Source organism: Podarcis vaucheri (assembly GCF_965113315.1).
Source record: "Podarcis vaucheri genome assembly, chromosome: 10".
NCBI lineage: Eukaryota > Metazoa > Chordata > Lepidosauria > Squamata > Lacertidae > Podarcis > Podarcis vaucheri.
The window spans coordinates 47,468,522-47,493,646 of record NC_138748.1 but is presented as its reverse complement, the minus strand read 5'-3'; the positions used below and the strand labels follow the sequence as shown (position 1 = coordinate 47,493,646).

General features: G+C 41.0%; 1 protein-coding gene across 21 annotated transcripts in view; it reads right to left on the bottom strand.

The window, feature by feature from the left end:
- RBFOX2 (RNA binding fox-1 homolog 2) overlaps window positions 1-25,125 on the bottom strand; it is a gene marked incomplete at its 5' end in the record, with an annotated part of 176,447 nt that overhangs the window by 11,948 nt on the left and 139,374 nt on the right. For 6 of the 21 annotated variants that reach the window (XM_082240249.1, XM_082240260.1, XM_082240258.1 and 3 more), the window contains 6 exons: window positions 1,650-1,692; window positions 7,984-8,116; window positions 9,243-9,335; window positions 9,456-9,509; window positions 14,883-14,943; window positions 17,614-17,706. In XM_082240249.1, the coding sequence (XP_082096375.1) occupies window positions 1,650-1,692; window positions 7,984-8,116; window positions 9,243-9,335; window positions 9,456-9,509; window positions 14,883-14,943; window positions 17,614-17,706 (477 nt within the window). The other 15 variants (XM_082240257.1, XM_082240261.1, XM_082240262.1 and 12 more) reach the window with 12 other exon arrangements.

The window sequence follows — 25,125 nt, the reverse complement described above, 5'->3', positions numbered from 1 at the left end:
TCCCCCACAAAACAGCTGTGGTTTCAGTACCTTTTTCAAGCAATACAAACACTAGTTCAGCCGAACCAAAGTTTCAGTGAATACTGAAACTATTATAGGGGCTTTTGGGTACAGTCATAACTTTGCCATGTTAACTTTTTACACCTCTTCACTTTACAAGTGTATGGGACAAATGCTTTTCATAGAAAAGTCAGAGAATGATGCAATCGATTATTTTATCAATATGCAAAAAGCTTTTAAGTTTAAGAATTGTCTGATATGAACACAAGGACCATGCTTTTACACACACATACTTCTTGTGGTTATTTTTGCAGTGTGAACCCTTAAGGCCTAGTATAAACGACATGGCTCCAGAGTTGATCGCACACTGATATTCATGACATTGTAGAGAAACACACACAAACCACAACCATGATCCAAAATATGATTTCTGCTCCTCTCTCCTCTTGTCATGTCTTACTGTACCCTCAAGACAATGATGCTATAAGAATTTTGCAGATACTGGTGCTTTAAGGTTTTGGCATACTTGAGCACCATCTTCTAGTTCTTTTTTGTTTTCAAATAATAGTCATAGATTCCTTGCAATGTCAAAGCTGCACATAATACATTCTTTCTTCCATGTGCACAGTCATGACCATTCCAGAGTATGTGCCCATGTGGAAAAAAATACAATGTGTGAACTGGAGGTCACACCATCTGCATACAACAGCAGCAATTCCTATGAATGTAGCAGCAATGGGTGGGGCAACCTATTGCGACCACAGGAATTGCCTATGAGCTGTCAGGGCATAACTTGGGAAAGCTGAGACTGCTTTTGTGGAGAAAAACACTGAGTGTAAACTAGCTTAAGCCATGTTCAGATACAGCGTTTCATCTCCTCTGGGACACTTAATCCCATTTATAAGGTTTTAGGAAGTTTCAGAAATGTATTTACAGCTGGGTAGTGGTGGTAACTTTCCTGACAAACCAGAGCCATAGCATCAAAATCTTGAGATGACAACAATACTCTGTAACACAACATAAATGTGAGACTAAGTGAACTAGAGACAATCCCTCAGAGTAAGCAGCAAAAGGACATTTGCTGGAATTCTATTATGTGAACCAGCTTCTTGTCTCTAGGGCACCATCAGGACACCACTTATGCTGTTGACAGTTGCCAAATCTCAGAAAATAACTCCAACCAATTGTTTTGATCTTTCTTTCTTTCTTTTTCCCCTCAAATTCACGTGTCTACTTCCAAACTAAGTAACAGATAACAGAATGGGATCTAACCAATGCCCAGGTTTTCTTGCAAAACAGTCAGCAGGTATGCCCTGTATGAAGCATGATTATAGAACAGAAAAAAAGAGAATAAAAATGTGCTTCTGCTGCACTGGTTGTGTATGGGTGACAAATCAAGGAACTTGCCTCGTTGCTTCTACTTTGGTTTAGGAAAGTTGCCCTATTTGTTATGAATGTATGGTTTGTGCAGCATTGAGATGTACTGGAGTTCTGATCACATGCTCACAAATGTATGTAGGCCTTAAAAAAAAAAGACTCTGTTCCCATCTCTAATTTGATGTTGGAACTGTTAGTATTAATTCAAGGTTGTTGTTTTTTCACTGCAATCCACAATCTGATTGGTTGGCAGGTCACACTGGCACTCCTACCTGAGGTATTTTAGCGCTAATGATTGGTTCCTGTAAGACTATTCTATAACAGAACACAGGAAGAGCAGTTCAAAAACACAGCTGTGGAAGGAAACAATCACACAAAAAGCCCAAAGGGCTTACCAGCCTTTTCTTTCCAGAGGATGCAAGCACGCTTTTCATATATACGGTTGGCCTTTTAAGTCAGCTGCTCTTGCAAAGTAAACCAATGCTAATGGAAGCTGTTACTTCTTATACCTATCCTCTGCACCCTGGGGCTAGTTACCTGCATTTTTAATGCCAGAAAGCAATAAACCTTGTGGCATAGCCTTTATCATGAAAACAAAGTAGCTAAGCAGGATGATTGCCTCAGAGGGAAAAAAGGGAGAGGAGAACAGAAAAAGGACAGTAAAATTTGGGATCAGAATGAGAAGCCAGTTTTCTCTATTTGCTCTTCTCTGCCTTTGTTATCCCCTCTCTTCCTTCTTCAGTTTGTTGCCACCATCTAAACTTCACGGAGGTGACTTTGCAGTCCAGTGTCCAAAAAGGTTTCCTTCACTACCTTCCTAGAACAGCCACGCAACACTGATACCCTCGCCATTCCCCTTACAATAGCTATTTTCCCAGAGGCAGGAAAATGAATAGCTAGCAAGTTGTTAAAAGTAAACAGCACTCGTTTTGATTCATGCCAATTAAGACAGCAGAAAGCAGATTGCTCAGAAGATATGACTGAGATGTAGCCATACATTTCAGTTCAGCTGGCAATGAAAAGCAATGGGAAAAGCTTGGTTAATCTACCTTGAGAGACTTCATTTACTCTACTTCTGTTCTCTTCCTCAACCCCACAAAAGTATGGAATCTACATTGTCTATAGCTAAATGACCCATCAATGCCATTTTAGGCCTCAGGGATATTTCAGTGCCAAGGGTACTATGCAATAAAAAGAGGCGTGCAGATTCTATATACTGCTAAAATAGCTGCCTGCCAAAAACAAGTCAGGCTGGGGGGGGGGAACCTTTCAACAAGAGTGGGGAAATTACCACACCTGACACCTTTCTTGTCATTCGCATCTCTGGCTGTGCAAGGGATGATGCTAAGCAAAAGATGCTATTCATTTGCTTGTCTCCTCACTGAATGACTAGTATCCAGCTGTCTCCTCTGTATGTGACAGCAATTTAGGAGTGCTAGTGGAAACCCAGGGTCATCCTTTTGAATTTCTACACAAATTACATATAACAGAATCTGGCCAAGGTAGGAAGCAATGCGTACATAAGATCCACAAGTAAGTGATGTTGAAAAATCACCATCAAAATAGGATTTTCTATGTTTAGCCAGAGTGTACTTGCTGTAGCTAGCCTACGCAGGACAAATGTCTCCTTAGGAAGTTGACCAGAAGCAACTGAAGGCTGCCCCATCCATCACCAAGGGATACATTTAAACAATGACATGATTTTAAAAATGAGGCTATTTTCTTTAGTAGGAAAAATATGACATTCTCCTGTCCTAAATACAAGGTCTCCGTGACATCAAAGCTGTACATCTGTTGCCACTATTCAAATTAATACAAAGTGGGTGATACTGGGCTAAGTTTTATTGTCAGCAGATGCATATGGGGAGATTATTTTAACCTCTCTTATAAAGTGAGTGAGAGAGAAAGGAAGTACGCCCCTAGTTATTCTGTTTATGAGCCAAGTTATCTTTGAGCTTTGCCTGAGATGGACATGTAAATCAGAGTCCAAGAAATTCTGTGGATCAGGCTGGCTTCTTGAATCACATGGGAATGCAAGACATCACATAGGTAGTGAAAAGTTTCAAGAGGTACAGTAGGATGATAAACTTTTACCTAGCACTTTTGCTCAGGGGAACTACAGAGAACAAACTATGGGCCAGAAGGTACCATTATATTCAGGGAACGAAGGAGCAATGTGCTACCTTTAAGTTGCCCTGATACTGGTCAAGGGCAAACATTTTCTAAGAAGGCTTAACATTCACATTTCTACACTGTGTAGGCTTTGTAAACCTTGAGTTCTCTAGGCCCCCTACATCAATAAAACCTTCGAAAGGTCCCAAGAGGGGAATGTAAAAGAAGTGATGGAAAGGAAAGATCTGAGGCCAAATCAATCCTGTTATCTATTCATTTTTTATTTTAGGGTTGAAATTATGCCAATCGGAAATGCACAGACAAGAAGTTTTAATTTGGTAATCATCTCTCAGGTTGATTAGCAGCATATACCGTACCTGTGTGAAGAGGACACTCAACCTTGTAAATTGACCCTGGCAACGGTTAGAAAACCTAGAGGCACAGCAGGTCTTGCACCCAGGGGCAAGTGCAGTGACAGAGAAACATGCTTGCATTCTTAAATATATAAATGTATATATCCACAAGGAAGAAGAAAATCAAAGTAAATTATATTTGAAAAACAAACTAAAAACATCAACAACAACAACAATAACAAAAAAAAGGCTGGCTTATCAGGGGGGTTGGGGATGAAAAGGTTCCGGTGTGTGTACTTACATAGAGGTCAGCACCGTAAAATCCGTCCTGGTAAACCACACTGCAGAAAATCCACACAAAAACAAAACAAAAACAAAAAAACAAAACAAAAAGAACAGAAAACACATTCCGGTTATTGAGGACGGCAGCATGCACATGCATTTTACACAGGCAGGTGATGTATGAAACCATAACCTGGGCTTTCGGGCAGGAGCAAATCAGCAAGAGATTGTGTGTGCGCACGCACGCTAGACAGCTCCATGTCATCCTCCACAGCATGCAGGCGGGCAGGGCAGAAGGGGAGACAGTATGCAAAGGGGGGATGGGGAAAGAACAATCCTTGTATCGTCATACAAAATAGTGTGTTGTCTTGCTTTTCTTTTTAAAGGACTCAGTGCCCTGAAGATGAGAAACACGACTTGAGAAACCTTGCTTCTAGCTGGTAACCTGGACCAGGGTTTTAGTTAACCCTCTAAAACACATGGACAAACTGGCTTCATAACTGGCTTCATGTAATGGGCTTCAGATAGTACCAACAAGTTCTTTAGGAGGAGTTCATCAAGGGCTGGAGTCCACCTAGGTCAGAAGCACACCAAAAGTTGCGTATAATTATGCATCTTGCACCCTTGTGCGATCACTTTCTGATATCCATACATCACCTGTTATATACCCTGTACATTAGACATGCGAAAAGATTTGGCTGATCACACAAGCATGCAAAGTACTTTAAAAGTACTGATTTAACACCTCAGGGCAGGGGAAAAAATCCAAATAAATAAACTCTTGATCCAGGCAGGCACAGCTACATGTAACCAAGAAAGAAATACCCACAATGCATTGCTTTCAAAAGCGGAGATAATTAGGTGGCTGATCTAAGGTCCAAAAATTGAAAAATAAGGGGAATCCCTGATAGTAACGACACATTCCAGAGCAGAGAGCAGCACCTGGAGAGTTTAGGTAAACAGAAGTTCTCATCTAACAGCCACTAATTAGTTTCTCCCAGCACCTCCAGAAGCGAAAAACTGGAGACGTGAAAGCCCCAACACCTACTGCAATATTTCATAGTATAAAGCACTTTGCTTTGGTAGGGCAGGGGACCAGGGGAGGACAAGGAAGGAAAAGAGGGTTTGCCACAGCCCTGGTTATGAATGCATGCTTTAGCATTGCACAGCTTTCTCCTGCTTTGTTCCTTTGGATAAGCTGTATGCTAAATCACTCATATTAAAAAGCATTAGTTCTCCATATATGAGATCCTTGGGTGCATGTCTCCGGCTTACCAGTTAATGTTATCACAGGCTAGGAGGAAGGAGGCAGTGTTACTTGTAATTTTTTCCATATGCCGACTGGAGTACAAAATGATGCCAAGATTCTCCCACTCTGATCACAACATACCCACCTACAGGAAGTTACAAACAACAAGGCCAGTATAGCTTGACTGTAAGTCTGCCTTATGATCATCAGGCTTCTACAGTGATGAAAGTTTAAGTGATCAGGTGGTATCCAGTCTCATTATGGTCATAATCCATTCCCTACGGACAAAGTGGCACTTTGATCTACAAAAACAGAGCTGATGTGGACAAACAGGCTTGATGACGCTAACTTAACAAAGAAAGTAACACTGATTCGGCAGCGAGGAGAAGGCCACTACAAGGAAGAAAATCAGGGGGCCTTTCATTGCTGGGTTGAGTTTATCAGATCCATCTTGTTAACAAAGTATGCTTACGATTATTTCAACGACACCTTGTATAAGAATGAGTTGCAGAGAATCTAGCGGTTTGCTAAATTTCAACAGTTTACCAGATGGATAAAAACACTCAGCTCTTATAAAGGTTCATTTTAAAACACTTGGGGGGAGGGAATAAAAGTTATGTACTACCTAGCAGCAAGTGATTATGCCCTCAGAAAAAGAAACTTATTTGCTTCACTAGCAAAGCTGTCTCTCCCTCTCTGGCCTAGTATACTGAGACAAATTGTACTATCAAAAATTCTCTTTTCTCTACTAGAAGGAACCAAAACTCTTTCTTTGTCATCTGCTGTACAGGAGTTTCCTGATGACAACCACGACAATAGGCGAGTTATTGGTCAATTTTACAAAATTAACTAGTACAGTTATGGGCAGTTTGAGGGAGCAGCTTGCTTACTATTGTCTTTCCCCAACTAGTGTATAATTTAACATCACTTGAATAGATACAGTTCTATCTATATTCTGAGACCCATTTTGGATCAGAACTCTGACACTACGCTGGATTTAAATGTTCAATTTAAATCTTATTGAGATCTTGAATATGTTCTCCCATGTATTATCAGGGACAGCATCTTTTCTAGGAACATTCCAGCCGTTACTATCAGGGATAACAACAAGCACAGCAAACGACCTACACATGAATCAGTGCAAGAGGGATACTACAGGATTAATTCATGGGGGAAATATCAAAGGACTGCTCTAGAAATTCTTCCTGTACAGATCAAGAAGGATGCTCCACACAGGTATTTGCTACTAATGAGAGTGGTACAGTAAGCAAGTTATAATTATACCATCTCCTATTGTAAAAGAAATGAAAATCTGGCAACTGCATATTGCTTCCCTTAACTCATTTTAAATTCTGGGCACAGCAATCCAATCTTGTTAGTTATTAAGATGTTCCAACTGAACTACCATGACCCAGAGCATTCCTATATATCACTATGACAGCAGACCAGGAATGGAGAACTTTTTTTCTGCTGAGGTCCATGTTTCCTCAGTTATAATCTATGCTAGTAGTAGGCAGTGCCAGAGCCAAGGTCAAAAGAAGGCAGACTCCCCATTTTTCCTACTTCCATTCCCAGTGTTTCCCTTTCCGTGCCATTGGCCAAGTTACATGCATTTTATTCAGCTGCAATTGCCCACCTCTGCAGCAGGCTATTTGGTATCTAACTGCTCCCAGTCAGAGGAAGAGAGGGACAGGCTCTAACTTGCCCTGTCTAGGTGGTTTCTCTCCTGCTCAGGTTTCCTCTGAGAAGGATTTTAATCTGTGAAAGATGCTTGGAGAACAGCATTACAGACAAAGCAGCCTCCTCAGGGTGCAAAGTGAAATCTTACAACAAAAATGTCTGAGCTTCTGGCATCCTGTCAAGGCTGAAAAAACCCCAACAACTTTATTTCAAAGGTGTGGGCTGCTTTACTTTTTAAATAACAATAGAGCCGCTGGTTGCTACAGATTCATTATCACACTATGGGAAATAACCAAAGGCCAAGGAAGCAAGGCCACACATTAAGACACACTTTGTATCAATGCTTTTCGTTTTGCTTTTTAAAAACTGGACTTTATACACTTTTCAGCCCTTCCTTTATCCTATCTTAAAAATAAGATTTGATAGATCTCTATTTTAACTCTTCTCAAAATGTCTCCAACCAAGAAAGCAAATCCATTGTGGGTAGCTGAATGTCTCTTCTGTGTCCCGTTTCCAGGAAGAATACCATGAAACTGAGAATCAATGCTTGCCACTCCTGGATAACGACGATACTGGACTTTTAGAGTGCAGAAGCTGCCTCACTCCAGACTCTACACCCTTTCCTTAACTCTTATAGGCATATTACTTTACCAATGCAGCCGAACTGCTACCACATGATAGCGGAATTGGCACGTTAAGATAAACAGCTGCCCTTCACTGATGCACCCCCAAAAGACGGCTAAAGTTTTCCCCAGTCACAAATGTTACGATTTTGGACTTCCCTTTCCAGAGGCAATTGGGTGCAGAGTGCTCTGGTGTTGGCATATCCTGACTCTCACCATCCATCATGTCTCATTTCCCCCCCTCTTTAGGGGTTCAGCAGAACTCCCAGGTTCTGCGGAGAACTGCGTGTTGATTTCCAACCCTTACCCTGGGTAAGCTGGGATGGCTGTTGGAGGTACTGCTCTCACTGCGCCATACACTGTCCGCCCTCGGCCCCTCAGATGAGCTCCCCTGAATGCGGCTGCTGTGGTGGCTGCAGTTGGGTAAGGGAAGCCGGGAACTGTGAAGACAGACAGACAAGGAAAGATATGAGAAGGATCACTACGTCCGCCCAGTTAACCACAGCCATCTTTGACTAGAACGATACGCAACTCCAGAGCTGGAGAAATGTTTCGCACCTGTCCTGCAAAGGAGCATGCTTTTGAGCCCCAATGACATTGCACACCTCTCGCTACATCATGGCCTTGAAGGGGAGCCAGGGTTGCAGAGAGGCCTGGCATGCAAGGGATTAATGCTGTGTCATGCCTCATTCATCACAAACTGCAAACTGTTTTCCTCCTCCTCCACCCCATTTTAAGAATGCCATGCAGTCTGGTTAGAAACAGTCCGAGAAGCACAGAGAGTTGCCACTTATACAGGCAGGTGACTCTTCCACATACTGGGGGCAGGCGGGCTTTAAAAGTCTGTTATTATGAGCCTCTTAAACTGGTGGACTGACAACGAGATTTTGTGTGTGTGTGCGCGCATGTGTGTGTGTATTCTTCCCACACTCAATTTAAGTACAGAGAGGACCTAAGAATCTCCTGTAATGCAGCCAAATTGATAGCGATGTGCCAGTTTACCAAGAGCCCACCTTCCGGCATAGGTGACCATTAAGTGGTTTCGTATATATTGGGCCCTGTTTTATTACACTTCATGCTGGAGTAAACTGGCTCAGGGCAAAACATGTCTAAACCTCAGAAGGCAGCTGGGAACACAAGGCGATGACAGATGATACCCAGAAGGCGCCAGTCAGTCACAAGGCACAAATCCAACCCAAGGTGCTTCCAGGCGCATGCCACAAGGGGGCCTGCGATGGACTCGCAGTTTAGTAGCTTGAATAATATGTACTTTGGAGTGCAGCCTGTTTCACTTCTTCCGTTCTAAAGCAATTGGTTCCTTCATGCACATTTCCTCCCTTATGATTTACAGCACTCTTGTAACTTGGGGCAAGCCCAGCCACAAGCAGGCTTGCAGGTGTGCTGCAAGATGGAAAGGGTCACAGCCACTGCCCAGAGAAGTGCTGTCACTTTCTAACAAAGCCCATCCTTTCAAGTACATATTATACAGACTGAAAATAAGAGGGCTAACAGATCACTGTTTACTCAAGCACAGTAACAATACAGGGGCCAATAGGGGCTACTTACTGATTAAAGGAATGTAAGTGTTAATACCCCCCCTTCCTGACAGGGGCACTGCAGCGTCATTGCCCAGCGAGACATCTGCTTGAAAACTGGATGCTAATTTAGTTTTAAAAAGAATAAAAAATGTAAAAAGGTTATAAAGAAACAGCAGTTTGAGAACACAAACAAACACCACTGCAGTTAAATAGCAGAAAGAGACGCATCAACGTTTTCTACCTGCATATAATTCAGGGCCATACACTGCTCCAACCACAGGGCTCAGCTTCCAACCTGAAAGAATAAAGACAGAGGGAGCATCAAGATCTACCCCAGGGGAAGAGCAAACAGCTCGATAGATGCAGTGTAGTTTCTGGTGCATATCCCCCTCTTGTTTCCATGCAGATTGCTGCTGTGTATTAAAGGCAGGCTAGGTTTTCCCAAATTCTCACGTTCTGGACATAGATGGAAGAAGCAGAAAATCAACTGATTCCTTCTGGTAAAAATTATGTGCAAATACGTCCTGCAGTTCAAGTATGAGTCTTTATTCTTTTTAAGGTAATGGTTGGAGTAAGGGAGCAAATGTAAAAGATGAAGTCTAAAGCGACTACTACAAGCTGTTTTACAATAAGAACAAAACAAACGATTTGTGAAATTGAGGCCTGAGATCTTTGAACACCTGGTGGTGAACTCCCAGTGTTAAGTGTGATGATGAACATTTGAAAGAACAAGAGACATGCCTCTCCTAATAGATCTGGCTCACAATGCAGTTGTGAGAGCAAGCATTTGGTGCAGACGCACCACACATTGACTTAACTGGAAAGGGCCACCTCCAAAACTAGGCATATAAACTAAGGGGGTGTCAGTTTATGATTGCTGCTGCCATGCAGCAAGTGTTGGTTAGAATCATACACGTTTCTGAACTTCTGCACTATAATTCCTTGTGCTAAACTAGAGACCCTATTGCCTCAGAGCTCCTCTACCAAAAAGAAGTACCATTGTACCTACCTGAAGGGTAGATTTGCTTTCCCAGCGTAGCATCACTGGGCTGGGCTTACCTGTGCCTCTAGTGGACTTGTTTCAGTGGCTCAAAGGTGGGTGAGGTCATTCCATACCAAGTGATCCAACTTTTTTAGCTCATGTCATCCAATCTTCTTAATATTTTGTACAATTGTTGAATGATCAGAACTAAGTTTAAACATGTATTTTGTTGTACTTCGTGAAATGAAATGTACAAACAAGAATTCTTTCAAAGCATTAATTCTATCACTTGGTTTTGGATCACACTGTTAAGAGAAAAGCCTGGCTAGCTTTACAGACACCTTTTAATTGAATAACTTTCTAAAGAAATGCCTGAAGCAACTGATATTATAGTAGGAATCTTTTTTATTCTGTCATATTTTACTCCAAGAAGACCCATTTATACTAAATAAAACCCAATAAGGCAGAGCAGACATGCATGTACAATTTTTTTCATGTGATCGCATTGAGATCCCAATATGAAATTTTGCAGGTAGCTCTAATTTTTGAAATTTCAAACCTTCATAGATAAATAATTAAAAATTAGAGTTAAACTTAGTTTTGATCATTCAACAAGTGTGCAAAATATTAAGAAAATTGGGTGGCATGAGGTAAAAAAGTTGGATCACTTCAGATGGAATGACACAGTGATGGAGAGCCGAGAGTGCCTTATGAAGATTATAGGAAGGAAAGCGATAAACAACTGGAGGACACTGGAGAAGTACTCCACAAAGGAAGTGTTTTACCAGTGGGTAAGTGGCCAGAGTGAGCCTATCTAGACATGTCAGAATAGAAGAAATGGTTGCTACTTGTCATTTAAGCGTATTAGGTTTGAGCCCTTGTTGAAGGCCTTCCTGTAGGAACGCTAATAAGTCAGGGATTGGAGGTGGCTTCTGCTGGAACTTGTTTGCACCTGGTCCATTTAAGAAAGGCCCTCCATGTCGCCTGGTAGATGTGGATTGTAGACGGGTGTCTGGAGTGCAGAACTGTGGAGATGAATGCTGGTGAGAGACACTGGTTCTCCATATGTGGACCAGTTGCCCTTCGCAATGCAGGCTGGCATCCAATGTAATGGTTGCATTTAGGGGATTTCTGAAGCAGATTCCTTTTCGGAGGGTAACACCCCTTTTCCACCAGTGGATGGTCTCCCATAGGCATGGACGAATTGAAATGCAGAGGTGCTTGCTGTGGAAGGAACCACTGGAGTGGTCTCACATGAAGCTTGGCCTATGGCAATGGTTTTCAACCGGTGTGCCGTGGCACCCTGGGGTGCCTTGAATGATAGTCAGGGGGACTGAAGGCAACACTGGCCTCTGCCCCTCTTTCCTTCTTTCCCTCGATGCCCTCTTACGACTCTGCCTCCCAAATGCTTGTGCGGCTTTTGCAGCAGTCCTGCCTTCAAGCTCCCCAGGCAAATGGTGCCTCTAGGGCTGGCCAGGGGTTGATGGCTGTCAGGAGCTGAGGCAGCCTCAGAGTAAGCAAGTAAGTGGGTAAGGAAAGCCAACCAGCCAGTCCACTGACCCTTGCTGTTGGGAATGGACAGAAAAGTGGGAGGCTGAGCAGGCGGGCGAGCAGGCAGGCTCTGTGCTGGCCTTTCTTGTGCTTGCTGTGTGCAAGGCCTGCCTAGGAGCTGAGTGCCTTCTGCCTTCGTTCACTAGAGGCACAAGTAAGCCCAATCCAGCAACGCTACACTGACAAGCGAAATTGAGATCAACACACAAACCATGGACTGATCAGGTCAAAATGGGCTGACACAAACCAACCAAGAACATAATGCCCAAGTACAATTCATGGCTCAGGCAGGGTCATGTGTTTCAGCCCCATGTTGGACAAACGATTCCTGCCTCACGGGGGGTTGGACTAGATGACCCTCGTGGTCCCTTCCAACTCTACGATTCTATTATTCTAATTATTATATATGTTCTTTTCTTCAACTTTTTTTTCTGAATTTGTGGGTCTGAAAATATCTCTGCAATGGCATTTTTAAATATTTACCCAACGAAAAGCAAAGTCAAAAAGCATTCTACAAAATAATGTAGCAGAGTTCAGCTGCTAACTCACTATGTTCCTATAAACTGAATGAAAACTTATGGGTCAGAGCTGTGCAAACCATGTGCAGTACACATAGTAGTACAAATTTGAATTTGGAGTCTGGCTGGTTTTTATACTAGATTAGTAGATTTATTATGTAATGCTAGAGGCCAGGAGGGGAATATATCAGTAACCCACACAGTCCCATACTGCTACCATTGAGGGGCCACACCTGTATAATAAAGGGCACTAATGTTACATATTTAACATCAAGAAAGCTCTCAGCCAAAGACTTGAAGAACTGCTACTATTCAATGTAAACAGTACTATACTGGATGGACCAATGATTGAATTCAATGCGAGGGAATTCTTGTACATCCTTGTGGGGAGGAGCTGTGGCTCCGTATTGGAGGACATGAACTACAATCATGACTCATCCTTGATATTGCCAATTAAAAATTCTTAGCAGGTAACACAGCTGGAGGAAAAAAGCTTGTGCTGAGCTCAGAGAGCCATTACCAGTCTAGCTCAGTACAAAGTAGTTCCTTATAGCAATATTAGATGCGGGGCGGGGCGGGGGGGGCAAATTTCTTTTTAGTGCAGGTAGAACACAGTTCTGTCTATGGTTCACAAAGTGTGAGGCAGCCTTCCTATGAATACAAGAGCATTTGCAGTAAACACATCTGAGCTCCTACCCCAATCGCTTCTAGTTCAATATGTAAGTGCAGAATGCTAGTGCCATCTGTCCTTTCTCCCATTAACCAGTGTAGCGAAAGGACGGAGCACACAAGCCAATGGCCTTTGCAGGTTCTGGCTGCTTCTCTGTAGTTCCTATCTGTAAAGACCTGCTGTTAGGGTTTCTTTGCCTCCAAGTGACACACTGTATGGCCGCCACTACTTTACATGGGAGAAGCTGTACTTCAGATTGCAGCCCATTTACTTTGTCTCATAGGATTTAAATGAGAACCAGTGAGAAGTGAGCCAGCCCTAACTTTTCATCTGCAGAGTCTTGCTTTGGGTCCATCCCCTCCGTCCCCTTTATGTAATGAAATAAGAATGATGAATGTGGGGAACTGGCTTTCTTATATAGATCATAAATAGTTATATGTGCACATGCACAAAATCATTGTTTTATTTTTAACTTGGGGGTGCTTGCAATGCCATTTGAGAACGTATAACTGATCCACAAAGGCATATTTCCTAAGTAATCCCTATTTCACTGTAGTTTTTTACAAGATTCCATTTTTATTACTTGATAAAGTTACTTACACTTCAAAGATCTGCCATTCTTGAGAATTTATATTAGGCTACTGGCAGGGGTATGCAGCTATATCATCTCAGCATAACTAATTAACATGCCAGTGCAATGCATTATAATATATAGCACACCTTTGGAACAAAGCCTCTGTGCTGTCACAACAAGAAAGCTAATATGACTAAGGGCTTAGCACAAGCATGTGGGTAGACAATGTACAGCTGCATGAAAACTCAGCTTTTACAATTCTGTGAAAAACACAAACACCATCCCTATCCAACCAGACAGCATACAGATTTAGCAAATATACCCTTCTCAATGAACCTTGTTTAAAACATGCTGTTATTCAACCCAAATTAGTAACTAGCATTTCTCACTTAATGGTGATTGAGCTTAATGGTGACTAAGCCAGACCAAGAGCTACTTTTAGGAGACAGCGAGGCTGAGAATTTGGACCTTTTTGCCTCCAGTTTTGTTTTAGCCACCTACAAGTGCTTTTATAGTGGCTGTTGTACTATGGACTTCTAGGTCAACACCAATTATTTTCAGGAAGATCAAAGTTCATGTGTTTCATTTCATACCATCTCTTGAGAATTAGTATAGTTAAACGGCAAGTGCTGAAACAGGTGCACTGCCATTATCAAATGTTGTTCAGGTACAGTATTTGGCAATGAGCTTTTGTGTAACACAGACATGGTCAAATAAGAGCATTATAGGAAAGGTTAATTCACACAAAGAGACTGGCAGTCAACGGGCAAGTTCCTTCTTTGTGGGTTTTGTAAACCTTGCTAGGACAGACAAAACTGGACTTCACCCTTCTAACCTAGCATTTTATGATTTCTCCCAAGGTCTTTGTGGAAAGGTCTGTATGAGGGATAAGGGAAGAGAAATATTTTTATTTTGAATTACAGATCTGCATGTGTATTTGTTAGGCCCTTTCCTTGTCCGCATCCTTTCCCACTATTAAATATTGGGTCCACTTTTTAAATACCTCCCCATTCTAAAAGCAGTGATGGAACTTTTCATGTTGATCATTTCTCACTAATTTACCAGGGAATGGCAAGGGCAAAGTTTTCGTTATTCCCTACAGTTTGACTTGTTAATCTATATTTAACATTAAGTTTCCTTGCTCAAAACAAATTCTAATACCATTAAATAATAGCTGTTGGGTACTCTCTTACCCTTTGAAAAACAGGCATCTTACTTCAGTGTTTATACACACCAGTCACAAAAGATTTTGAAGATGCTATTCTTCCAACAAAGCTTTCTATTATGCTGAAATCCAGGGAAGGAAGAACAGTCCCAATAGCTTAGCTCTTCCCCCATAAACCTTGTTTATTATTAGCAGAATTTCCCCTTACCGTTTGCATACGGTGTGACCATCTTCTTATTAGTCATCACACGGGCAGTGGCATTATTAACCTAAAAGTAAAAAGGAGGAAAGGGGGGAAGAGGGGAGGAAGCACAGGACTTTAGAGAAAATGGTGAAAACTTGTGTGTGTTTTTGTTTTTTTTAAATTTGTTTAAAAATTTAGCACATTTAATTTTACTTTTGCAGGTTGCCATTAAATTAAATATTAAAATTGCAAACCAATCTAATTCTGGCATTTTAATTCTGGCATTCAAGAAAAGGCCAAAAAGAGCACATTTTCTCAGGCATCCCTGCTACCTTTGACTGAACTGGGCATTTGATGCTCACTGATCCAAAGGGCAAAAACTCCCCCTATTGCTATTTTCTCCACGTCCAGCTTTACTGGTATGAAGTAATGAACAAAAACAACTTTGTCTCATATTTTAGTAGCCTTCTGTCTCATATTTTAGTAGCCTTTCACTGAACTGCAGTGGCCTACTAATATTACAGAGGAGACATCTATTCAGGCGGAAGGAGAGCTTGGATATCCCAGGTGCCTTGGACTAATTCCCTCTGGATTCCTAAAGCAAGGCTGCCTGGCCTACATCCCAGTTTCAGGATATCCTGAGATATTGGCGCACCCATCTCCAATTGCTGACTTTTGAGAGGAGGACAAAAAAACAAACACCATTTAGAAACCGATAAGGTGTCTCCTGATTTCGTAGTGCACTCACCCTCATTTCTGAGCTCTTTATAGCCCCAAGCCTTCTAAGCATTGCAGCAAGTGTGTGTTACAGCAGAAATGGTGCTGGAAAAACATGGGAGCGGTGGGCAAAGCCAAATTACTGCAGCCCCGTGTCAGACACAGCCTCAGAGCTCTTGCAAAGAGGGTGAAGGCTGAGCTAGAATCAGTGACATTTCGAAATCCTAAGCCGTAACAGAAGGAAAAGCCACAAGGCCGATCTCAAGATGGAGTCTTAGATGCCCTCTGACGTTTAACAGAAGAGTGAGCTCGGGCAGGGAAGAAGGGAGCCTGGAAACCCATTACTCTAATTTCAGCCCCCAAACAGTATAAACATCATACATTTAAAAAGAATGGGAAACAACAACGATGAGACTGAGAGCATGCTGTTAAAACACACATAAAAAAAGAAAAACAACAACAACAACAATCGATTAATGGGGCTAGGGAGGGGGAGAGAGAGAGGAGAGGTCTCACAGACAATCATTAAGATGGAGCGAGTGCCTGAAATCAGCTGCTACAGCAGAGTGCAATACAAGCACTTAAAGGAAAAATGGCCAAAACCAATCAGAAACCACCAGTCAGCAAAGAGAGACCAACAGCTGCATTTAACTGAGTGAAGAAGAAAAAAATGGCAAGGGGAGAAAGGAAAAATGAAAAACAATCACAGGTTTGGAGAGAGGCAGAGCAAGAAAAGAAAAAGGGGGCAGGGAGAGAATAGAGAGGGGAAGGGTATGGGTGCATTAATAAAAACCAGCCAAACTGGAGTTCAGTAACTCTGAGTAAGATGTGCAAGGGAAATCACCAGGAAGTCAGTAATCAAACAGCTCAGACTTATACAAAACGGTATGTACATCCAAAGTCCAGGCGGCATTACTCAACAGCATTGAAAATAAAAAGGGGTGGGTGGGTTGGGGTGGGAAGGGGAAAAGGAAAGGGGGGGGGACAACAAGTCAAATCACATTTTGTAGTGTTAATGTGAAATGGCAGATGGATTTTTTTCTTTCTTAATTTTGTTTTGCATTAAAAAAAAGAAAAGAAATAAGCTTCTCCTCTAGCACTTTTGTTTCACTTACCGCCAACTCGTACCATCGCCAGCATTGTGTATAGTTACCATGGAAAGAGTGAGTCAAGTGAAGGGCCCTAAACACTAAACCATTGAAAAGGGAAATAAAACAACAAAAACAAAACAAAAAAACAAAACAAAAAAGCAAAATATGCAGACATCTTACTCAAAACGGCGGCTTTAAGTTTCCCCCCCTATATTTCGTACTTTTTTCTCTTAAAAAGGGAGGGAAAAGAGAAAGGGGCCAGTTAGCCTTCAATATGAGGGAATATATTTTTCTCCCCACTGATTAATCAGTTACTTCCCACGTGGTTAACAACTATTCACATTTATCAAACTCTGTGCACATTGTAAGAGCTAATTTTGAGTGTGTATTTACTTACTGAAATCATCTCCAGAAAAAATTATTCTAGCAGCCCAAGGAAGTTTCTTCCTGTGTTGTCAATCCCTTCCTGCAATTAATGTAATGTCACACTCATATGAAGGAGAACTGGCCTCTGAGGAAAAGGGCAGATTCTGGCTGGCCCCCTTCTTTGTTGTTAAGACACAAAAGTTACAAATTGGACAGTGCTCTTTTCGTTAGTTTTGATCAGGATTGGCAATAAAAAGTCGGAGCCTCATAAACTGAAGCAAAGGAAAATCAAGACAGCAGAAGGTCAAAAATTTGGAGTGGGTTGGAAACAAACTTAAGAGAAAGGAGAAAAAGAAAAATACCTAAAGTAACAAAACATATATAGATATATATTTCGGTGGGTGTGTTATTTTTATACACCTCAGTGCAGGGGGGCAGGGGAGTGAAAAACACAGAGACACAAACACACGCACACGCACACACAAGACAGGAATCCAAATGTGAAATAAGTGAGGCAAGACACAAAAAAAGAAACAAAAGAATAAATATAAAGAAGAAATTGAATTACTGAAGACATGCACCTCGATTTTACGGCCCTCTACCACGGTGCCGTGTAATTTCTCCCTGGCCCTGTCTGCATCAGCACTATTCTCGAAAGTTACGAACCCGAATCCCTGCATGCAGCGGGAGAAGGGGGGAAAACATGCACATCGTTATATATTGAAATACTGATATCTAGATAAATAGAGAAAAAAAATATCACAGTATGAAATTGACATCAGCACAACTTAGCAATACTCTCCTAGAGTCACATTTTTGGTTCATGCATGTTTCATGAAATAAATTTAATTTTTTTTAATAAAAAAAAGTTGTAATCAGATTTAAAATAATAACAAACATAAAGCAATTGAGGCCAGACCAAAAAAAGTACAGTTACTCGAGACAAATTTTGAAAAGTAAACTAGCTCCTAGTTTGACGGAACAAAATTTATTAAATCCTAGTTGGAAATCCTCTTGCCATGCGGAACCTTACAAAGGCATGACTCTACAACATTTTCAGTAGTTGCCTGTTTATGGCAAGGATACACACATGCAGGTGCTTTGAACAAGCCACTACAAAAAGGGAGTGTGGTCCAACAGTTTAATGCTGTGCAAGAAAGTCACACCCTTTGCAGCAGCTCTGGAGAAATTGCAGTTTTGGACTCGTCTTTTATTGATTACCCTCTCTCTCTCTCTCTATATATATATATATATACACACACTGTAAGTCTTTACACTATACAGTGGTACCTTGGTACTTGAACAGTTTGGCTCCTGAACACTGCAAACCCAAAAGTCAGTGATCCGGTTTGCGAACATTTTTCGGAAGCCGAACGTTCGACGTAGCTTCCAATTGAGCGCAGGAAGCTCCTGCAGCCAAATGGAAGCTGCGCCTTGGTTTCCGAACGGTTTCGGGGCTCCCAAAACGGATTAAGTTCGGCAACCAAGGTACCACTGTATATGCTCCAATAATGGTAGAGCAACTGGACATGGTAGAAATCTTGCTACACAATTGATCCGTTTATCTTTTCGGTCCAAGCTTTACATTTCCTTTTCCTGATGCAAAACCCTTACATTTAGTTGTAAAATGAACATTGTTTAAAGAAATGCTGCAGTATATGCATATATCATCATTAAGTGGGCAACTACTAAATCTGAGGGGAAAGAATCTATTACATGGGAAAGAGCACAGAGGCTTGGGACTGATCTGAAGAACTGGGTAGCCACCTAATTTAGCACAGGACAGCTTAACTTTCTTTCACCTAATCCACTTCTTTCCATGTTTCGGTCACAAAGCAGACCATTTTCTAAACTTCTGATACTCATTAATGGGGCTGAACAACACTTTCACAGGGACTAAGCTAGGAAGACTAAATTAATTTAATGAGAAGCTAGTAGAAAATGATAACATCTAAATAGTAGCTGAAATCATTGATTTATTTATAGCTTACTTTCCTTTAGAAAACTCAGAAGTAGGTGAGGATCCCACTGGTCTCCTCTCCAGGAATTGTCCATTTAGCTTCAGCAGTGTGGTCTGAGCATTAGTTGTTCCATTCACAAGAATGTAGACATTTGGCTTAGCCCATGGCTAGATAAAATATCGTTGTGGCAGTTTTACAGCCACATTTCAAACACTGTAGTAGTTAATCTTTTCGAGTTCTTTCACCCCAGAAACAGGAAGGACAAAGTATATGTCAACTATAATGGAAACTGCTGATACTGAAACAGGAACCTAGGTAATGAAGGCTGCAATCCTGTACACACTTACCTGGAAGTAAGTCCCACTTAACACAACTGGATTTACTTCTGAGTAGACTTGTCCAGGACTGTTTAGGCGGAGTAGTACACTTACACTTAGTTTGAGGGGGAAATCTACCTTGGCTTTACATGAAACATGAGATGCAGTGGCTAGAGAGCCATTTTAATTTTTCACTAAGTAGCAAGTGGGTCATCATTTTAAAGTGCTCTTGAAGATGCTATAATGAGAACCTGCTAGGGCTCAAGCCTTTCACCATTCCTGCGGCAACTGTGTGAAGGATTTCTCTATTTTTGCTTCACAGCTGGGTTTCCTGCCCTGTATTTGTAGAGTTCAATGGGAAGCTTATTCATGGGAAGGAAGGGATAAAGATATTTTTTTTAATCAGTTGATAAATTAAACTGGGTCACTGGATTCTCCAGCAAAAATATTATTACTGGATATTTAAGCAAATTCTTCTCAAAAGGGCTTATCCAGACATGCAAACCCCAAATTTCATGCAATGTTTTGAAGGTGTTAGGGCTGAGGGTGCTGACAGCTGCTTCCCCCCATTATCCTGCCCTCTCGGCCCCAGACAGATATGTGGTCAATTCTGAAGCTGTTCTGTGGCTGGCAATTGCAACTCTACCTTCTTGGGCAATTCTGTTCCCCACCCCCCAAAAGCAGCCCCTTGGAGGCTGCTCTCAGAAAGCCTACTTCTGCTCTAGTGCTTCCCCAGTCACATTCCATCCTACTAGGAAAACAGACTGATTTCCTTCAAAACAAAAATTGCTGCTTGTTGGGGAACTTGCTTTTGCTAAGAAGATGAGAGTGTATTGGATATGCTAGCTGGAGGGAGGAAATCTAATCTCTGTGTTCCAGATGAGCTATCTGGCCAAACACACATACACTAGGAACTTAAGGAATACAATTAGTTTTTAGTTTAGTTTAGTTTAGTTTAGTTTAGTTTAGTTTAGTTTATAGTTAGTATGCCATCCTATACCCAAAGATCTCAAGGTGGTTCACAACAGAACACTATTATCTACACAATGAGATAATCTTCTCCAACAGAATAGTCCAATGAATGGGTTCCTGAGTCCTTGGAGGAGGGGCAGGAATCACATATTATAAACAGATGTACATACACATCTGTCACATTTACAAACTTTTTTCACTGCAATTGTTTTAATTTGTTATTAGTTTGTGCTTTAAAGAAAACAAAACAACAACACCAAACAGCATAAAATATCTGTCCATAAGCATGAATAAGTTTCTTTAGAACTGATATTTTGTGATGTTTGAAGGACATCTCAATTAGTAAAATAAATGCATGCCTTTATTGGGTGAAGATTGCCCATGTACATCACAGAAAATGTTAAGTTGAAGGAAAGCAGCAACTATGCATCCACAAAGCTATATAATATTACAAAGTATTACTACAAACCTATTTTTGATTGGCTTTGCTACCAATTTTAAAGTTCAGTTGTCTGTGCGTGGGTTTTTTCCTGTTTTTTAACAACACTTGCTTTTTACTTTTTATTATTACTGCCTGAAAATTATCCAACTAATGCAACTGTAGATTATTAAATGCTCATAAAGAAATATCTCATATGACCTGAAACCACCTGTAGCCCAGGGACACCCCATTTTCTTTAAGGAGCTGTTCAAGGACCCAAAAGACACCCAAGTAACCATCACCCTTTTAGTCTGGCCTCAGATTCTGCAATAAATAACAAGCAACAGGATGAGCAGTGTAAAAAAATAATAATTATACAGAGTTTTTAAAAATGTTTCCATCTCTGAAGAATGAGAAAGAAAATTTACCATGTAACCGTAAAGGGAGAAATCAAAAGCAGACGATTCTCCTGGGTGTGGCCAGAACACAGAAATTAAGAAAAAATAATAATAAAACCAAAAATAAACAAAAATAAACAAAAACCAAAGAAAACTAAACGGAGCCCCTGGAAACTCATGCATTGTTAACCCTTTTTTATTATGTTTAGAACATTCACCTCAGAAGCAGCATCTTTATCTTATGGTGTTGGGACGGATTTTCCATAATTTCATTTTTAAAATATATCTATATATACACAGACACACTTTAAAGACTCAGTCAACAGCCAGAAGCCTGGATAAATAGTCAAAAAGATTCCAGGCATTAGGGTTACTTGCTTCCAAAACTTATATGCATCTTTAGCCATCCTTGATAATCCATCTGAGATGAGTGATTGGCATGAGTGATTGGTTGAGGGGAAGAAAAGGAAACCCTACTGCCATTTAAAGTAAGCATCCTACTTTCCAAGATCTGCAGTGAAAAGACTGGAACTCCCATCTAATACTGCATTGCACTGATTGAATTACGTGCTGCTTTAAAGCTATTTCATTAGAGTGGAAAAAATTCTGAAACACACTGGGGCTTGACAGAGTTGCATCAGCTTAAAGCAAGATAACATGTGAATACTGCAAAATCAAAGAAAAATGCTTCTGCTAATGCAGAACACAACTGAAATCTGCAAGTGAGGGAAGCAGAACTTCACCGTATTTATTTCAGGGGCATAGTCTGTTGCAGCAAAATCCATAGCGTCTTGTAGCACTATAAAGACCAACACATTTTTAATGTTATAAGCCAGGAGTCACCAACCTTTTTGGAACAGTGGGCACATTTTGAATTTGGGGAGTACTGAGGGCCCCAGTCAAAAAATGGCTGGCAAGGGGGCATGCCACAGCACAAAATAAGGAAAACTCCCCACCCCTGACATAAGAAGTCAGATATGCCCTGATTGTGGAACTCACACTCACTCACAAGGGTGTTGCTGTCTAATAACAACTGGGATCATTCCTTAGTACCAGGAAAATGTACAAGATGGCCACATCACACACATTCTCTTCTCACAGAAATCGCTTAGGAGGTGCCTGCATATTTTTTTACTTCTTTAGAAACTTTATTTCTAGGAGAACTAGACACTTCTTTTTAAATACAAGTTCAGAGATTGGGTAACCTGCCCAAGGGCGTCAATGAAAGCCCTCAAGGGCACCGTGGTTGATGGAAGTTTTAATCGCTTTTTAGTCCGTTGTTATTTTAACTTTTTGAAAGTTTTAAACTATAGTTGTTCATTTTTCTTATTGATAATGCTATTGTTTTAGCTTTTTTTCTAAGCCGCTTTGAGTGTTTAATTTTAGAGTCAAGCAGTGTATAAATTTTATGAAACAAGGGGAATAAATAAATCCCTGCTATAAGATTTTGTGGACTACGATCCACTCATCAGATGCAAAAAGCTTTATCCTGATTTACAGGTAACACATACGAACTGTGGAAGGTGGAATTGTTAAACAGTGAGTTCCGATGGAGATTAAGTGCAGAACAGTTCTGGCTGAGATGATTACGCTTAACAGCAGTAGTTTGTTCAAAGAAAGCAGTTGTTAACTTCACCGTTTACAATTTCACCACCACTATTTCTTGGGGGGGGGATCAGAGAGAGATTGTCATGGACTAGCTGGATGCAGAGGCATGGTGGTGGGAGGCGCCAACTGGGGAACCCCAAATGGAAGAAGGCTCAGAACCAGGAGATTGGTGGTGGGACAACAATGACTGGTCAGAGGGAGAAGAGGTATGAAGAGGGTGGAGCAAAGTCAGACAAGGAGTCAGAGTCTCTGACTGCTTGGGAAGGACCCAGGGGAAAAGAAGACAGAGAGGTGTGGGAAGGTGGGGACCTTCAGTCCTTGCAACTGCCACATTGGGGAAAATCTATTGAAAAGGGTTACTGTACTCACTAGGCCTGAATTGTTTTGTTTCTTGGAATAAACAGTTAACTTCACTGGCACCTTGTGAGTTACTGCTGACCTGCTCTTGACTCCTGCCTTGACAGAGAGAAACCCTTATGCCACAATAATTTTATAGACTTTAAGGTGCTACAAGGCTCTTTGTTTTTATTATATCTATTTCAGGGGTAATATTGACTAAACTAGAATGCACCTTAGATGTATGATGAGGGAAGATTATCACTGTTGCTTATTGAATTTGTCAGTCATTTTATCTTGCCTAGGGCAACCCAAAGTAATTTACAATGAAACAAGTTCTGTTATTGAGCCAACCCAATTAAAAACCCCTGAGCAGAACAGTGCAAGATCACTTGTTTCCCTGTACTAGATACTTTCTGTAAGTAAAGAGACATACAACATATCTGTTGTATCTTTAATTTTTTTATAAAATGACTTGAGCGTGAACATGCCTATGCCCCACATGCTGTACTGCCTGATTACATCAAAGTATCAGTAATTAAGGTAAACTGTTCTGTCATTTGATGCATGCAATAAGCTGCAGAAAGGCAACCATGTAATTCTCAGGCATAGTTAGAAACCAAATAACATGGAAACAGCAACCATGGCACAGCAGTTTTTATGAAGCCACAGCCTTTACTGAGCAAGGCTAAGCCATCAGAACACAATGCATCCCTACTAGTCATTCTCTGGTCATGAAATACACATGGACCAATCTGAATATTCAGAACAGTAGTCCAGCAGGGCCATGTATCTTGCACATACATATTTTTGGTTTGGTCCAATATACATACAGTAGGGTGTCATGTGTACAGATCCTAAACAAAGGTTGAACCTAGGATTCTCAAGCTACTATTTTAAGTAGTGCTAACAGTGTCTTGCCAGTCTCTCATGCACTTTTTGTACAATATGTAGCACTAGAAAGGATTCTCCAAAGTCAAATAATTATTGTTCATTTATAATTACCAGAGGGAGATTCAATTACCTGACCCTGCCAACTTACATCTTCACTGGACCAGGGTACAGAATATCAACACACTTTTCCTTTCCAATTAAATATAGGTGGATGCTTTAATTGTTGTATTGATTTGAGTAGGTTCATTATCACAAAGTTTGAGTGTTCTAGTTCTAAAGAAATTTGGATTTTTCAAAACCTAGTGTAAACTGGGGGAAATCAAACTTATTCTCATGGAAACCAAAATATTCATTTGGGAGGCGAAATTAAGTGTTTTCACTGGCAAACTGGAACAAACCAGCATTTTAAGACACAATAGCTATGATTTCTGGTAGGCACATTACCAGGGGAAGTGTAACAAGCGCAATGAAAATTACTAAAACTATGAGGCACATTTGGCTGAAAACAAAGGAAATTCTTATTTCAATTGTTCAAAAGGTTTCTTTCTTAGAGATCTTTCAATAATCTCCTCCTTAATTGTGCATATTGTAGAATTCAAATGTTTGGTGCTCCTGTGAAGAATCAATATTTATACAGTAAAAGTGTGCATAACTATAGGCTCTCTCCAGTGAGAGCCAGTTTTTAGTAAGATTTAACACATGCATGAAAGCTTCTCTTAGCATGTCAGCTTAACAAGAGAAAGAAAAGCTATCATCTCAACTCAGATGGACCAATGGGTAAGATGCATCTTTATTTTTTCAGAAACTTCCCAAAATTTCACAAGACTGGAACAATTCTGGCAGAGGACCTTTGCCACAGTTATGAAGGGATAAAGATATGCTCAGCCCCTGGAGGACCTTCCCAATTACTGGATGGGGGCACACCTGGGGCGATTTGGATTTTACATATTCACCTTTTTAACATTCATTTATCAAATACATATTCAAAAATATACCCTTTAGAAACCCAGGGGAGGGAGGGATAATATTGAGAACACAGCACAATGCAGGCAGCAGGAGCATCTGCTTTCCGATTCCCAAGAGAGAAGAGGAGAGAGGTTCCATATCGTTAGGTTAGAACAGAAACCACAGGGTAGGAGAAAGGCATTCAAGTTTTGGCATACTTTTTGCAGAAGAAAGGGGAGTG